Source organism: Sapajus apella, unplaced genomic scaffold (genome assembly GCF_009761245.1).
Source record: "Sapajus apella isolate SASKATOON/1434 unplaced genomic scaffold, GSC_monkey_1.0 scaffold10, whole genome shotgun sequence".
Classification (NCBI taxonomy): domain Eukaryota; kingdom Metazoa; phylum Chordata; class Mammalia; order Primates; family Cebidae; genus Sapajus; species Sapajus apella.
In genome coordinates this window covers 23,305,819-23,323,869 of record NW_022436950.1, presented here as the reverse complement: position 1 = coordinate 23,323,869, position 18,051 = coordinate 23,305,819, and the positions used below count along the sequence as shown (strand labels likewise).

Here is an 18,051-nt window from a genome sequence, read left to right as displayed (position 1 = left end):
GCTTTATTTTTTGTTGGTGTTTTTTTGTTTGTTTTTTTAAGTATTTTTCTCTGTAAGATAGCAGCTGTGTATGTGTTCTATCATATTTCAGGATAAAATGAGTCAGGAAGTTGGTTGTTGTAGTTTTTTGTTTTGGTTTGGTTTTTTGCAAAGCAGTTTAGTACCTATGTAGTTGCTCCATGGGCTCCAAGCTCTTAGAATTCTCTACGTTACTTCTTAATCACCTATGCTCTTTATACTCTTTTCCTTGTACTCTGCATGTAATAGTTTGGACACAGCAGATGACTCTTTTCTAAGTAATCTCTTCTCTTAGTAACTTCTTTTCTAAGTAATCTCTTCTCTTAGTAACTGTGATGCCATGAACTCCTGATTTTTTTTTTCTCTCTCTGTGACTATTCCTTCATAGCCTCCTTCTTCAGCTCCCTTTCCACTATCCAACCACTAAATGTAATAGTTCCTAAAAGGCTTGGTCTTGGATTTCTTGTTTATTCTATACTTTCTAAGGAGCCAAGCTCTACCCCTACCTCAGGATTCTCACACATACTGTTCACTGTTCTTGGAACTCCCTTTCCTCCAGCCATTTTCTATCTAATTCTCACTCATTTTTCTTCCCCTGTTTGTGTCCACATATATGGCCATTTGCTTTTCTCCTAATACACCTTGTGCTTTCTCACTTCTCTTCTTTATACTTAGGCTAATTCTGTTTCCTGCTGCCTAATTGCCAAATTCTATTTTTCATTGCCTAGCTGAAAAGTCATGTTAATTTGTGAAGCTTTCTATAATCACCAAAGATTTTCTAAAACTTCAGACCAATTAATATATTTCCTTAATACTCATAGCCCTCTTCACATTATTTCCCAGTGTTAATTTTATGTATATGCATTATATCCCCTATTCGACTGTAAAATCCTCAAAGGCAAGGGCCTTATCTTCAACCTAATTCTGTCTCCCACAGAACATAACATAGTGTCTTCTATATAGTAGTCACACAGTAAGTGTATACTATCAAACAAAGAGCAACATTTACGTTATAGTTTCCTCGGATTTCTTATTCTAATTTCAAAAGAAATGGAAAATGTAGTCTCAAGGATTATTGCCCTTGGCCTGTAAAGGTTTTTATTTGTGCCCAGATATGTAACTTCGAGTGAACTTTGTATCAAGTGATCTGGGAAAGTACTCCACTTTCTGTCATCAAACATTTCTGTTACTTTGATTTTTAAGCTGAAAAGGGGAGATAACTTCTGTTTGCTTTGAGCTTCTTGTTGAGGGTTTTCTGCTCTGCATACTAATCAGGATTGTATTATTTACCTTGTTTAAAAAGATTCATCTGAACATTCTTTCTCTCCTTTGAATTGTAGTTGGATATTAATTCACTGCTGCGGGATACATTGGTAAAGATTTCTGAAATTGCAGGGAAATGTTTCTTTAATCCCTTGAGTTTGTTAAGTGCTTTCTTATAATGGAGATCATAATCTCCTAGTTAGTAGAAGGGATGAATTGTTTACTGGGGATATTTTTCCCTTGCTGGAAAGTTGCTGTATTAGAAAATATTTCATCCGTTTTTTAATCCTTTCCACATGCTGTGTAAGGTCCTTAGGAAATAAGGAGATTCTTAACACTGATTTCATGTTTTTCGTAAGGAAGGCATTGAGTAATGTTCAGGTCACTGTGATTTACAGGGTTAGTGGCCTGTGGCCTTTATTGGTGAAGCTTGAAAGTAATTTTCAGCATTGTGCATGCACACATAGCTACTAGATGCTCACAGGAGGCTGTGATTTTGGGAAACATGCAGTCTTAGAATATCTTGAACATTCAGCATAAATTGCCAAACAACCAGCTAGAGAATGGTGTCAGGAAGAAGGGAGAGGGAGCCTTTAGGCATGAATACCCACATCTCCTTGATTTGTTCTTCCACAGATCTTAAGGGTCAGTTTTGACCTGCGTAGCAAACTGTTTCCTCATGACTTCTTGATTTCCATTTTCCTCTGGGTTTTTTTGTTTTCCCCCCCATACTGAAGAATTTTTTTGTTTCTTTGTAAGTTGTAACCTACTTTGGAAATGATGACATTATTAATGCATTTTCTCTTTCTCTAGCACTTAGGAAATTGCTTGCTGACAGTTACTGTTTATTAAATATTTGTGTCTTTTGGAGTGGTGAGCAATAGGGAGAATATTCAGGGCCAGCTAAGGGCATAAGATAGTAATGATTTCTCATTTGAAAGGGGTATTTTGTTAAGACTGGGGCTGATCTTTTCTAATTTAACCTTGGATTGGTAGAAGATGGGGTGTCTCTTGCTCATTAATTTTCACTGCCCAGCACTGTTCCACAATTATCCTGAGCAGAATTAGGGGAGGGATTAGAGGATCTATTTTCTGTGAATATGGTAGAAGGACAGTTTTGAATTATCCAAATGGCCCCTAAATTGTGGGAGAAAATCAAAAGGAACAACAACAATAATTTTAAAAACAACTACAACCTAGGGTCTGACATCCCAGAGAGGAATATTTCAACGATAATTCTCAGCATTTTAGAAATTAATTTCTTGACAAATATCAATAGATATTATTGAGACTTCTCAAATGTAAAGTTTTGAAATCAGAATTTTGCATCTCATCTGTCCCCTAAAAGAAGTATGGCAATTGTGCATGCTGACAATGAGGCTCATGAACCAAAATACATACTTATAGGCACGAACACAGAAGCATCCCCTCTTAAGCATCACTGAAATCTAAGAAATTTTTTTGTCTTATGTTTTAGCAAGTAACCAGCTCATAAATCACATCGAACAGTTTTTGGATACTAATGAAACACTGTATTTTATGAAGAGCATGGACTGCATCAGAGCCTTCCGGGAAGAAGCCATTAAGGTAATGCTATCCTAGCATATCTTCTCTTCCTAAACAGTTGGCCACTATCACAGGGAAAGAGACGTACAGCATCCCGGAAATGAGCCAGGGCTTTTTAAATTATCATTATCAGTGTGAATAGCAGTGTATGTCAGTGGAACTAGAAATGACTTAAGCTCATATTACTATCACTGTCATTTCTGAGGTGGAATAAAGATGGTTAGGTAGGATGTTTTATTCTTGGAAATTAGCTTTTTATTATACTAAAGCCCTGGCTTTTGCTTTTTGTTTCTATTTGGGAACCGAGGAAATTTCCATGGTAACCTCTGGTGGCCCACTTGTTATTGTAAAGGATTGGCTTTTAGGGAAATGGATGGAAAATGCATATTGGTTTAATTGTTGAGAAAGATTTTATGAAGACAGGAGTAGGGATCTAAATGTCAGAAAAAAAAAGAACACTGAAAATTACTCAGTTCCTCCCATGCCTTTTCTGTGGGTTTTGCCTGTTTGTTTTATTAGGAATTTTTAGAAAATACTTCTAAAAATTTTCCAAATTATGTATACACTTTTATATCTCTAGGTAAGAAGTGAGCAAGTTTAAATTAGAAAGCATAATTTTAAAGTAGGCACAGTTGTAGAATATGTTCTTATGTGGATGCTTATTAAATGTTTGCTGAATATATGAATGAATTAATGCTTAAATTAGGTGCTTACAAAGAGTGACAAGAAAATGGAAAAATCATTAAAATCAGATTAGAATAAAAGATTCAGAAGTAGATAACCTGAATACTCTTCAGGTAAAAGACAGATTTTGGAAAAGTAGAGTCAGGGCAAGACTGCAGATGATTCAGTTGGGTGAAAAAAGATTTGGTTAGACGGAAAGAGATAGTAAAAGCGTATTGCTTTTTTAAAGCACTGCCCAGGCTAGATGGAGTGTCTTTTAAGACCTCTGTGCATTGCTGCCACCCAGTGTCCTTAAAAATACCAGGTCACATTGTGTTTCTTAAAAAAAATAAAAAGAGAGATAGAATATACTTTAGTGACATATCATTCAATCTTAATGGAGGGAATTCTTCTTTCTTCTTTCTTCATCTTTCCTCCTCCTCTCTGTCTCCCTCCTCCTCCTCCTTCTTCTTTCTTCTTCTTCTTCTTCTTCTTACCCCCTTCCTCCTTCCCCCTTCCACCTCCACCTCCTCCTTCTCCTTTCTTCCCCTTCCTTATTTATTTATTTTTTTGAGATGGAGTCTCGTTCCTGTTGCCCAGGCTGGAGTACAGTGGTGCAATCTTGGCTCACTGCAACCTCCACCTCCCGGGTTCAGGTGATTCTCCTGCCTCAACCTGCTGAGTAGCTGGGATTACAGGCGCATGCCACCACGCCCAGCTAATTTTTACATTTTTAGTAAAGATGAGGTTTCACCCATTTTGGCCAGGCTGGTCTCATACACCTGACCTCAGGATATCTGCCCACCTTGGCCTCCCAGAGTGCTGGGATTACAGGTGTGAACCACTGCACCCGGCTGAGGGATCTTTTTTGAACTGTAAAAAATTTTCTTTTAAGTTTTATGGAACAATTAGGGAAATGAGAATACTGACTAGTTATTTGGTTCTATTAAGGAGCCACTAATTTTTTGTATGGTGTTAATGGTATGTGAGTGTGTTTGTTTTAAGAGTATGTATTTTCTGTATTTCATACAGAGATATACGTGAAATAATTTGAAATTTGCTTCAAAACAGTTGGAGGGTTATGGGAGAAGAAGGTCAGAATATAGATGAAATAAGATTGGTTTAGTTGGTAATTATGGTTTTATATTTTATTTTTAAGACAGTCTCACCCAGTCACCCAGGCTGGAGTGCAATGGCACGATCTTGGCTGACTTCAGCCTCTGCCTCCCAGGCTCAAGCCATTCTCCTGCCTCAGCCTCCCAAGTAGCTAGGATTACAGGTGCCCACCAGCATGCCCAGCTAATTTTTGAATTTTTAGTAGAGACAGGGTTTCACCGTGTTGGCCAGGCTGGTCTTGAACTCCTAACCTCAGGTGATCTGCCCGCCTCGGCCTCCCAAATTGCTGGGATTATAGGCATGAGCCACCATGCCCAGCCTGAGTTGATAATTATTGAAGCTGGGTTATGAGTGTGTGAGCACTCACTAAATTAGTCTGTTTTTGTTTGAGATTTTCTAGATTAAATGTTAAAAACAAAGGACTAGGCCATCACAAAAACTGACTCTGGGAAGCTCTGCGCCTTGCACAGATGGAAGGGTTTCTGGTCCCCAGTGAACACACCTCAGTTTGGAATGCCAGCTTCCCATGTACCAAAGAAGAACATTTTATTTTTTTGTAATGAAGACCGTGATTCAAAATATACAGTACTTGGTTTGGTCTGGGGCTGAATTTTGTTTTTGTGTTCGCTCTGACTTGCCGCCTCCTCTACCCCAACTTGCTACCACAGTTTTCAGAAGAGCAGCGCTTTAACAACTTCCTGAAAGCCCTTCGAGAGAAAGTGGAAAGTAAACAATTAAATCATTTCTGGGAAATTGTTGTTCAGGGTAAGTTGCTGTTTTTTCCTAAATATACATATAAATTCTAAATATAAACTATATTGTGTAATGAGTTATGTGGGGAACGTGATGACTTTCTACGTGGCTTTGGGAAATGCTTAGCTTTCAGTGAACTCAAACTCCCTTAATAAGCATAAACACAAAGTAATAAATAATAAACATGTAAGTTCCGTCTTAGACTCTACACAGCATGACCTGTTTCAGGACTGTGCCTGTTTGTTGAATGGAATAGCTGTGTGGGCAAACATTGCCCTCTTTCTCAGATTCTTAGGCCATTTCAGTCCTGCTGGATCCACAGCCCTTTGGTTGACCTCACCCAGATTTGATCTCCCTGCCACTTTTCAGTTACAATGTTCTTGGACTGTCCGTTTCAGAAGACCAGCATCTTCTTGCACCAAAGCCATTCAGTTCCTCATTTGTTCACAGCAACCAATGCAAATTAAACTCAGAAAGAAGACAGCACACATCCTTTCAATGTTAGGCTTGATCTTTGCTTTTTTTCATGGCCTTTTGCCCCCCTCCACCCCCTATTTTTAAACATGACCTGATTTTCTTTTAGAACCCAAGTATAAGATACTACTTGTTTAAAATGTATACTCATGGACACAGGGAAGAAGCATCACACACTGGGGTCTGTTGGGGGGAAATAGGGGAGGGACAGTGGGGGGTGGGGAGTTGGGGAGAGATAGCATGGGGAGAAATGCCAAATATAGGTGATGGGGAGGAAGGCAGCACATCACACTGCCATGTGTGTACCTATGCAACAATCTTGCATTTTCTTCACATGTACCCCCAAACCTAAAATGCAATAAAAAAATAAATAAAATACATACTATGAAAATGATGATGTTTACAAGATAGAGAAACTTTTCACTTAAACAGTAGGGATGCAGCATTTCAGTCTGTCTTTCTGTGCAAATTCTGTATAAAAAGAGTTGCATACCTATCCATCCACCTTCTAATGGGCAACTCTTCATCACACAGGTAACCATTTTCCTGACAGTTAATTTTTCAGCCCTTTAATTTCTACACTTGGGAACAAAACCCAATTGGAATGGGTGGTGAATGGGGCTTACTCAGATCACTTTTGTGTCTCTGCTGTTGACCCCGTAAATGAAGGAGATTGGTTTTGGTATTTATTGAATGCCTACAACCTATTATTTGCTGAAAAGAAACTTACAGGACCTGTGCAAAATCCATATTTTTTTGATAGCTTATATGCTACTGAGAGAATACAAATGACCAAGGCCGTTCATAGGTACAAATGGATGTTAAATACATGTGCTTTTTGGACATTATATCATGTATCAGCCATTTGAGGTAGGAAAATGTCTTAGGAAGAAGAGCAAACTAAAAAGTAGATTTTCTATCCTTGATTTGCTCTTACTGAGCTGAAATTGACTAACTGTGCTAAATGATAGACATGCCCCTTGGTGAAGACCATATTTTCTTCCTCCCTAGTCCTCTGGCCACTCCACGCATAGCCAGTAACATGGCTACTACGAGACAAAATGTATGCATAGTCTCATATTGGGCACCTGATAGCTTGGACAAAAGCATACAGTCATCCAATTACCGTTTATTTATTGCGCTTCTGCGGTGTGCTACAGTAAGTCCTCTTTTAATGTTGTCCATAGGTTCTTGAAAACCGTGACTTAAAGCAAAATGACACATAATAAAACCGTTTTTTTCTCATCTGTGTTTTATAATGAAACGACATTGTTTAAGGAACTACTTTTGTTTATCTTAAAGTCACAGTTTCCAACATCCTATTGATGATAGTTAAGTAAGGACATAGTGTACACTGAGTGCCTGCCCTTGAGAAAATAGTCTTAGGAGAGAGAACATGTGTATAAATAGTTACACAAGTTAGGACAAGAGCCATTCCAAAGGAATAAACAAAGTGATTTGAGGATTCTAAAGAATGGGAGACTAGAGTTGAACAAGGGAGGGTTCATGGAACACGTGGCATTTGACATGTGGCCTTTATTGCTTATTACACAAGCAAAAACTGGTGAAAAGATAATTGAAGATGGACAATGTTAATTAGTTGCCTTTAGTTTTATATTTTTTGTAGAACAGAGCACCTTTGTAGTTTTAAAAATCTCCAGCACAGGCAGGGCACAGTGGTGCATGCCTGTAATCCCAGCACTTTGGGATATCAAGACGAGAAGATCACTTGAGCCCAGGAGTTTGAGATCAGCCTGGGCAACATAGTGGGACCCTGTCTCTATAAAAAAAGAAATCTCCAGCTCAAAGGTGGGAGAAGGTGTGGTGGAAAGGAAAATGGGACTGGAGTTGATTCTTTGTGTTTAGACTTTACTCTCTGTATTACTTTTTAGATGGAATTACTCTGATCACCAAAGAGGAAGCATCTGGAAGTTCTGTCACAGCTGAGGAAGCCAAAAAGGTATTTGAGGGGTAACTCTCTGAGTTTAATTATTTCAGTGGAGTTTATTTTATTTATGCCCTTAAAGTAAAATTTTATAGATAACTAAATTGATGTACTCACCACAGCATCCTGATGGGAGAAATTATAATCTTAGTCAGTTTTTTGTAGGCTATGGTTATATTTCTAGAACTTAACCTATAATCCCCCAGCTTCAGAACCTCTAGAGCGTGCTGTTGAACTCCATAGTGCACAAACTTCAGCTCGGCCTTGGTAAAGGCTATGAAATCCACAGTGATTCCCACTCTGACCATATATCATTAGTCACATGGGGAGCTTGCTTTTTTTTGTTTTTGTTATTGTTTTGTTAATACTGATTAAAGATCAGAATTACCCTAGAGATTCTGTTAGTCTGAGATAGGTCTTGGGCACAGTTGGTTGGTTTGTATTTTAAAACCTCTCAGATTATTGTATAGTAAACAGAGAAATATTAGTATTCTAGCATAAGGGACATCCAGGTATTTTCAGTAAAAGACGCCATGTATGCAATGCTCGTGAGCTTTTTATTCACAGAGATTGTTGGGCCTAGGTCTCTTTCTCTGGTGTGTATTGAATCTGATTCAGCCATGAGTCAAATATATGTGGTTATTTAGTTCAGTCATTCTTCATTGTACCTCAAGGTTGTGATGAAATTTTAATGAATTAAATTGAATAGCTCAAAAGTATACACTTCATAACATTCACTTTCAGTTACAGTCACTGATGGATAGAGTTTTGCTGACCCCTGACAGTTCTGAGTTGCTAAGCTTCTACAATGTGCTAGGCACTGTGCTGGATGATACAACAGCACCCCTTCCCTGTAGAAGCTCAGGCAGTTAAAATGGAGCATAGGGAAGCAACAGAGACTCAGAAAATAACTATACACACCAAGGGAGAGCTTGGTTTGGGGCTGGTGAACAGGAATCTGTTTGGGAAGTGACAGACACAAAACTGGAAATGTTAATCATATGGCTAAATTTGGGCCAAAATTTAAATATCTTTAATTTCAACTCAAGAAAGGCATTTGGCAGAAACCATAGTATGGTTTGGAAGAGAAATTAAAATATACAAGAATTTTTATTAAGCACTTTGCCTAGCAAAAGGTTTTTGTTAAAAAACAGGCCATCCCTACTTTCAGGGAGTAAGATTTTGGAATTTTTGAAGCATACTGTAAGGTGGTGATTGTCATCTCAAAAGGGTTTTCATGGTGTCTGTACTATCTTCTTCCACAGTCACTACTGAGTACCATGGGCTTGAGTATGCCATTTAACTGTTTGGTTTTATTTCTGTTTGTCACCTTATACAATGTTTGATAATATCTCCCCTTGAACTGGGCTGTCAGTCAGGGTTCTCCAGAGAAACAGAACCAAGAGAACATACATGTGTTCATGTTTGTCTATGCACATACACACACACATATATCTATATATATAAAGAGATATTTATAGGCTGACTTTAAGAAATTGGCTTATGTGATTGTGGGGGTTGGCAGGTCTGAAATTTGATGAACAGGCCAGCAGGCTGGAAACTCAGGCAGGATTTCTATGTTATAGTCCTGAAGCAGAAACCTCAGCTTTTGCTCTTAAGGCCTTCACTTGATTGGATGTGACCTACAAACATTATTGAGAGTAATCTTTGCTTAAAGTCAGCTTGTTGTAAATGTTAATCACATCTATGAAATACCTTCACAGCAACATCTAGTGTAGTGTTTGATGGAACAACCAGGAACCATAGCCCAGCCAAGTTGACATGTAATATTGTTACATGGGGCGAAGACCTATCAATCAGTTTTTGCTAAACAAGTAAATCAGGAAAGATAATTTTTATCATTATTACATTAAGAAAATCTGTTATCCAGGTGAGAGTTGAGTACATATTAAGAGTTTTTGGAAGAAGTGAGGAGCTGCGATCTAAAAAATCTCATGTTTCCTCCAAGTAGCACATCTTAACCAAAGATGTTCCAGCTAAATGAACCCAGAATGTTAGACAGGAAAGAAATCTGAAAACGGATGATGTGCTTGTAAATTATGCAAGGCTTGTTCTGTAATGCAACTGGGTTGTCTTCTTTGAAATGTAAAGGCACTGAGCCTAAACATGAGGAATTTTAATGTCTGATGATTAAGCTATAGAGAGAAATTTCAGTTAATGACCAGGTATAAGATGGTGTCGTTAGATAATTCTGATGTCACTAGAACTGATGTCAGTTGTAGTTTAAGACAACTCTCAAAACTTCACCATTTTTGAATAGAGAGAACATCATAAAAACCAAGTGGAGAAGAATCTCTTCTACTTCAGCCACTGGTTGCCTGGCTCAGACCCACGTCTTCTTCCTTTGAGAGCATAGTGTTTCCACAGTCAAGGCATAGTGAGTGTGCTTCCAGTACTACCAGCAAAATGGAACTTTACTGTCATGGCAGATAAGAAATTGGAAATTCAACAAAAATGTATTGCATACCAGCTCTATGCTAGGCACTTTGATATATATTATCTCATAGCCTCCAAAAAAAGTACATTGCACATTATTGTACGTTATTTAAAGTTAGCAAGCTGTCATATTCTTGCTATTAAATGTTGACATTTGAAAATAAATAATTATCCAGGGATGTTCATTTTAAATGAAAATTAAATTATAACTTTACACTTGTATAACATCCTCAGAAGAGCTGTTTTCCTCCAGTGTGTTCTAGAAATATGTGGATTGTATGATTCTTTGAGAAATAGAAGTAAGTCAGCTCTGCTGTAGAAGTAGAAAGTTTTTCCATGACATAAGTTAAGACAGTCACTTTCTTTTAAGTCTCCTGGTACCTCTCATTTCATTTTGAGACCTAGGAATAAATATTATTATTCTTTAATGTTCATTTTTATTATCGTTATAAACTTTCACTTTTTCTGTTTCTGGTTTGTTTGATTAGATATGCCATTAGCATTTGATGTTTGGTAGAATCTTTGTGTAGTCTTTGTGTGCCCTTCATCTGTCAGTTCTCACTGCACGGCTCTGTAGTGGGTAGATGAGGTAACGTGTTCTGTCTGAAAGCTGACAGTAAGTCACTGGCCAGGAGTCTAGTTCTAGCACTGCCCTAGTCCTTTATTTTTCTTCCTTTGTTTTGAGAATGCAGTTAGGAAAGAGGATTTATCCCCATGGCTTTGGGATTATTATTTTATTTTATTATTATTTTTTTTTTTTACCAGATTCCAAGAGGCTGAGCTATGTCTAAATAATCATTTGATATAAGCTCTATGAAAAAAAAATCATTGTTTTAGCACTTATTTTTCTTGTAACTGCCTAATTTATCCTTCTTTATTGTTGACATTTATTGATTTTCCACCTTAGTATCACAGACATTTAGAGATTAGCAGTGTGATCGTTTTACCAACATCCTGTTTAGAGAGGTAAAGTTTCCTGGCTCAGTGCCTCACAGCAAGCTAGTGGCCAGCGGACTTGACTGGAATCCAGACCCCCACATTCCCACTGCAGCCACCTTATCACTACACTGTGGTGCCAGCTCTCCATGCCTTCACCTTATCATGCCACTAACCACATCTACCTAGAGAAAGGATGCTCATGCTCCCTCTTTCAAGAGTACATCCAGCTATGTGTGTGAGAGTGCACAGGAAATTCTCCAAAGCTTAGTGAAGGATTGAAGACAAAGGTGTTAGGAATCAATGCTTCAGAGCAGTTTTCTGAAACTGCTGGCCCCTGTTGGACCCTGTGACATTTTTCTTTGCTCTTTTCTGTTTTCATTTTTCTGCCTTAATTCTCTGGTGTAGTTTGCTAGTACACGAAAAGCAATAATGAAAATATCACAGTGTTACCCAATTTAGGGCTTGATACATTTAAGATACAATTTTAAATTTTTTGTTGAGGTTGAACATTTGTACAGTAAATGCACAGATCTTAACTAGGTAACTTGATGAATTCTTAAACATTCATTTACCTGGGTGCTTACCACCCAGATCAAAAGAATAGAACATTTCCATCACCTCATAAGGCTCCCAGGTAGCTTCCCAGTCAAAAGCCCCATCCCTTGAGGTAACTACTATTCTGACTTCTGTCACTTGAGAGTGGTCTTGCCTGTTTTTGATCTTCATATAATTGGAATCATGCCTTTTTTAATTCATCCAATTATGTGATTATAGCTGTGTAGTATCCCTTTTATGATTTTACCACAATTTATTCATTCATCTTCCTAATGATGGACATTTGATTGTTTGTCCTTTAGCAATTATGAATAAAGATGCTGTGGATATTCTTGTACCTATTACCTGGTGGACAATATATTAAGTGTATTCCTAGGAATGAGAACATAAAATTTACACTACCATAAAGGATTTTTGCATACTTCTTTCATCTGATAGTCACCACAACCCCTCAGATAGGTATGATAAGTAGTAGTATTCACATTTTATTTTTGAGGGAAATTAGTTATGAAAAGGTCAGGTGGCTTGCCTAGGGTTCCTGAGAAACTGACAGGGTTATGGTTGTGTTCTCCACACTAGGCTGTAGGATTTCTCTTTTGTACCATATTGGCATTTATAGCATTGAGTAAGCTACAGTGACGTTAATGAAACCCAAATATATGTCTTTTTAGGCAAAGTACATGCAAACTGACTTTTGTTCTTTTTGATGCTTTTCACACATCTGGATTGTGAGTGATCCTTTGGAATCACCTGATGGTATTAGAAACAACCTATTGGAAGTCATGTGTTTTTACTTTGGAGGTCAGTAAGGGTCTGAGCACAAGACGATAGTTTTTAGTTTTATGGAGGGATAGCACTGGCAGTTTCTATATAGAGGTTATAGATTTCATTTCTCTGTTTGTAGCCAGGATTATATTTCAGTGTACTTGAAAAGTAGTAGGTTATCTGTTTCATAAAGTTCTCCAAGTAAGGATGGTAGTTTGAGGAATAAGGAATATGTCACACAGATGCGCTTTCTATTTAGTCTCTACTTTCTCAGCATATTGCAGAGAGAAAGAACACACTAGAAAAGATAAAAATTGATTCCTACCTCTTTCTGTAGAAGAGATTAAGAGAATATGTTGCTTTTACTGAGAAAGCAGTCCAGTCATTGAGTTCTCTGCTCTATCTTGCTTCCCTGTCACTGCGAGGGCTGGAATTACTTGCAGTTAAAAACACTGATGATGAGGAGTGATATGTGGAAGAGATCAGCCTTGCCTGGGGCATTGAGAAGGATAATGGATGGCAGTCCAGCTTTTAAACATAGTTTGCTTACACAGAAATGTGAAGCAGATCTGTCAGGAAAATCAGTTGCAGATGATACTTAGCACTTGATGAAAATGTAGGTTTTTTACTGCTGCTCCTTTCTTCCTAGAATTTGACCTAGTCTCAGAGATTTGCTCATTTGTGCTTAAGTATACATACTGTGGTCATACTGTGCCAACAGTCCTGTCTTAACTTATCCTTTAATTGCAGTGTGAAGGGGGCTTTGGACGTTGGGAGGGAGTGGGAATTTGAGATTTTAGAGGCTGAGTGCCAAAACATATCAGGGATTTTCCAGATTCATCAGTAAGTCCCTAACTAAGGGGTCATAAAAGATGTAGTAGGCTACAGAACCATTGAGCCCATGGAGTTCTCAGATATTTGGAAGATACTGGTCATTTGTGCCCACACAGAGATTTATGGCAAGATGCAGCTCTACTTTTTATTCTCTTGCCCCGACTGGATAAATCTTACCCTGTAACCATATAGTCCTGATAGCAGGAAAATCACTCAGGGGTGAATGATAATGAGTCGGAGAGGAAAGGGTACAACATAAAAAGTATGGCGATAATCCAGAAAACCCCAAATACCAATTTGAGAATCTACGAAAGAGCACAGTTTATTTAACCTTAATCCATAAATCATATGCTGGCAAATGTGTATTTCTTAATTCATTTATCTGTATTTGGCTCTCAGATATTTTTATTCATAATCACTGAGAAAAAATAGAATTAATGAAACAGAAGCTTCATTACAATTCTGTTACAGATTATCTACCCCCATTGCTGGGATTTTCTCTCTCTTATACCATTGATTTTCAGTTTTGCACGTGGTCCAGTTTAGGGTCAACAAAGGGTTATGGAAAGATCCATGAATGTCCTTAAGAGAAGATAAATTCCTTATTTGCTCAGTCAGAAAAGAAGTTAATGTATAGTAAGATGGTTCTAACTGAGGGGGGAAAAAAAATCCAAGAGAGTGGTTGAGTCGACAGACAATTATGTCCACGGTGCTGACGAAGGCAGTGCCTCACAGGCAGACACAGCCTACGTACACTGTTACCGCTTTGTTACCTGTGTGTGTTTTTGTATATGAGGAATGGAAGGACAGGCAGAGCTTGCTTGCTTCTGAAACTTGGCACGTGCAGCCTAATATTTCATGGTTGACTTTAGTTTGACTTTTTTAAGAGACATATTTTAGTTTATTTATAGGTCTTAGGTTTCAGAGGTCAGGATTGTGTCCATTGTACCATAAATAACAGGAATGTAGCAAATGGCAGTTCTTACCGCTTTTTCCATGTTGAGAAAATGGGGAGAGTATAACTATACTTTTTCCTCTTGGGTGGAAGCAACTGCAAGAGAGCATGAGTGCTCCATGCACACTCACCCTGAGGAGTGCCGGAGAAGCATGCCTTTAGGGGCCGGTCAGTTGTGGTACCGTAAATGACTCTGTTTACAGATTCTGTGGCCCCCAGAGGAAAAGTGGAAGTGTCCCACCTTCCACTGCCACCTCTAAAACACTCACTCCTAGAGGCAGGCATGCTACCAGAAGATTCCCTTCTCGTGTTAAGATAGATAGGCGTTGCTAGAACCCAGTTCTTAGAGGCAGTTGCCACATGCCTTGAAGGAAAATGCTCCTCACTGCTATCCCTTGAAGGGACAAGATGGAAAAAGAGCGTTGAGATAATTTTCAAGGGCACTCACCTCACTACCCTTTTAAAATCTGAGTGTCATTCCTATATCCTCACAGACTTCACTTCCTGGACTTTGCTTTTCTATGTATGCCTTTCAGAAGCTCTACATCTAGAACTGTGATGCTAAACAGTTTTCTCATCCATTTGTTTGAAAACAGCCTGTTTTCAAACAATTTCTAACACAAATTGAAAGATTTCCATAAAAGGAATCAAACAAACTTCTAAGCTCACTCATTTTTGCATTTCATATTTCTTAAAAGAAGCCACCCTTTTACTGCTTTTGTCCACAGTGGAATTTAAGAATAGATTATTCAAATCTTTTTTTTCCCCTGATTCTTTATCATTCAACTTGAGATTATTCTAATCTTGACTTGATTCTTATGCTCCTTTAAAAAGAGCATACTAATTTGGGATGGTTGGTTATTTTCTTAACCTTAGCAAGCCAACTAATTTCCTGTGGAAGCAGAACTGGAAACAGCAGATATCCACCATGCTGATACAGGACCTTACACAGTCACTGTCTTGACAAGTCATGTCATTTTCTCCCTCTTCATCAGTACTTTCTCTGGTGACAAGTTAGTATGGGCCACTTGAACCTCAAAACTGGACCTCTCACCCAACGCCAAATGAAGGAGCCACGATGATGTTTCTTTTGAGTCATTTGCAGTGACACTTTGCTAAGCAGGCTGCCTTAGGTTTCCCTGTGGCAATGCTAATAGATTGATCCCTCCTTCAAAGGGGCAAAAATGTCATTTTGGTATGATAACTGACTTTCTATTTACAGTTTCTGGCCCCTAAAGAAAAACCAAGTGAAGACACAGCAGCCGCATTTGAAGAAGGTGGTGATGTGGAAGATTTAGTAAGTACTTTTAATATGCACCTGGTGTTCTGTGATTGAAATTGCCTGAGTTATAAATACAGCCACAAAGGCTGATTATCATAGACTTGTTACTTTGTGTTTTAATTTCCAATACACTAGAAGCTCCCTACACTATTATTTATTGCCATTATAAATGTAATCAGATAGGTAGTTTCATAATGGAAATTCCTGTGTTCCATGGTGTTAGCTATATTGTTCATTCAGATTAATCCTCTTTTGAAGGGCTGAAAAAGAGCTAGGGAGACTATTCCATTAGTAGCAAAATGTTGTAATTCACTGAAATTGCTCTTAACGAAAAATAAATAATACAACATGCAATTTGTGTGGATTGACAAATAAAAACAGCCTTTAAAAAGGCTACTTCTTAAATGTTCTCAATTAATTTAATGTAAACAAAATAGACGGATAGGCATTTGAGGATTTCTGGACCCCATTACACCATGTTGTTGATGCCTGGGAAGCTGTGTAAATGTTGGCCTTTGTATCTGTCTTTAGTTTGGAAACTTCCCGACTTTAAGCTTCACATGACAACTGTCCCACAAAAGTGATATACTATGATGTCAACCTTTTTTAGACACGTTCTCAGTACTAAGATGAGTGGATACTTGGATGTTTAACTCCTAAAATAGTGAGCGGTGAATAAGTGTGCAGGTATATGCATGCCTTCCAATGTAGAGAGTCACTTTCATTAAACCCTCTCTCACCAGAGAAGCAGTGGTATGGCATTGGCCTGGTTCCTTTCTAAGTGTGTTGTTCTTGTTTACAGTTGGACATGATATAGGTCATGGATGTGTGGGGAATCTAAGAGAGCTGCTGTCGCTGTGATGCTGGAAGTTCTAACAAAACAACTTGGAGGCGGCCATTCAAGGGGAGTCAGAAGCTCTGGAGAAATTCTCAGCAGGTTACCCGGAGGCAGATCACCTAATTCTCTCTGGAATGAATACACACATATATATTACAAGAGATAATTTAGACCCCATACAAGTTTATAAAGAGTCATTGTTATTTTCTGGTTGGTGTATTATTTCTTCTGTGGTCTTTACTGATTTTTGTATATTATATACATGCTTTGAAGTTTCTGGAAAGTAGACCTCTTCTTGACCTAGTATGTTGGTGACAGTTGCAGCCCTTGTGATGTGATTAGTGTCTCATCTGGAACCATGGCATGGTTGTTGATGAGTTTCTTAACCCTTTCCAGAGTCCTTTGTCTGATCCTTCAGTAGCAGTCACAACTTAACATTGAACAAGCAATAGCATTTGCTTCCTCTCAACAAGCAGTTGGGTTAGGAAAACCATGGGTAAGGATGGACTCATTTCTCTGTTTAGTTGAGGCCTTTTAATTACCACATTACTTTGGCTCTGTATATAGGTGGTTTTCTTTAAGTGGGGTGGAATGGGGAGCACAATTTCCCTTCATACCCTTTTTAAGCAGTGAGTTATGGTGGTGGTCTCATGAAGAAAAGACCTTTTGGCCCAATCTCTGCTATATGAATGAACTTTTAAAAATTCAAAAACTGAAAAATTTACTATAGTAGGTAGAATTATATCATTTCATTAATCTCTACTTGCAAGTCTCAGAGAGAGAAAGTTGCATTATATTAAAACATTTATGTTAACTTTTTGGTCTTTCCCATTTCTACCTAAGTCAGTTTTCATCTTTCTAGATGATGTCTCCTTTACTAAATAAGAAAATAGCAAAGCCCTTATTCTCTTTTTTTCTTGTCCTCATTCTTTCCCTGAGTTCCAGTTCCTCTTTGCTTGGTGTACAAACTTCTTGGTCACCTCTGTTTTCAGCACCCTCAGAAGTGGTCACTAATACACTATTTTGCGTATGTAACATTAAAGGTGTAAATGACTCATTTCTCTGTGAATCGCTGCTAATTACTGTCTGCAAAATACTTCTTCAGTGCTGTGCTGAGAATTTAACACCCTTATCCATTGATTGAAAATGGATCTGCAAGATAGAACATCATTCAGCTGAGGAGAGTGCTTTACTTTGGGCTTCAAAAGGACATCCTGTCAATACTATACACAGTTGCATCAAACTTGACATACAGATGCCCATTTAAAGCAACCCCAACAAAGGATGACATATCATAGTTTCTGGTTGGATAGTGAAAGCCCAGGGGTTGTTTGTGACTTGGATAAAACTGAGACATTCTTAGAACCACAGAGAGTGGAAACTTCAATCTCTGAAATTTTCATTATTCTCATCAGATCCTTCCAGCAGTATGAATCAGCTCAGTAAGTATGGCTTCATCAGCAACTCCTGTCTTTGGCAGCCTGGGGAATTTCTTGGAAACATCAGTCCTTTTGTCATGCTAGGAAAAGTTTAAATCAAGTTAGTCCTTTAGATCTTCTGATACTTTTTGACTTGAATGTAGCAGGATTGTTTATTTCCAGATCCATTTCACATAGGCGCAGTATACA

At 38.1% G+C, this 18,051-nt stretch overlaps 1 protein-coding gene across 1 annotated transcript in view; it reads left to right on the top strand.

Moving 5' to 3' along the window:
• Window positions 1–17,480, top strand: part of XRCC5 (X-ray repair cross complementing 5) — a 95,549-nt gene extending 78,069 nt beyond the window's left edge. The window contains exons 17-21 of the mRNA XM_032278298.1: window positions 2,759–2,868; window positions 5,295–5,391; window positions 7,746–7,813; window positions 15,526–15,600; window positions 16,388–17,480. Of these exons, the coding sequence (XP_032134189.1) occupies window positions 2,759–2,868; window positions 5,295–5,391; window positions 7,746–7,813; window positions 15,526–15,600; window positions 16,388–16,402 (365 nt within the window). The 3' untranslated portion in view covers window positions 16,403–17,480. The remainder of the gene's footprint in view (window positions 1–2,758; window positions 2,869–5,294; window positions 5,392–7,745; window positions 7,814–15,525; window positions 15,601–16,387) is intronic.
• The last annotated feature ends 571 nt before the right edge of the window (window positions 17,481–18,051 follow it).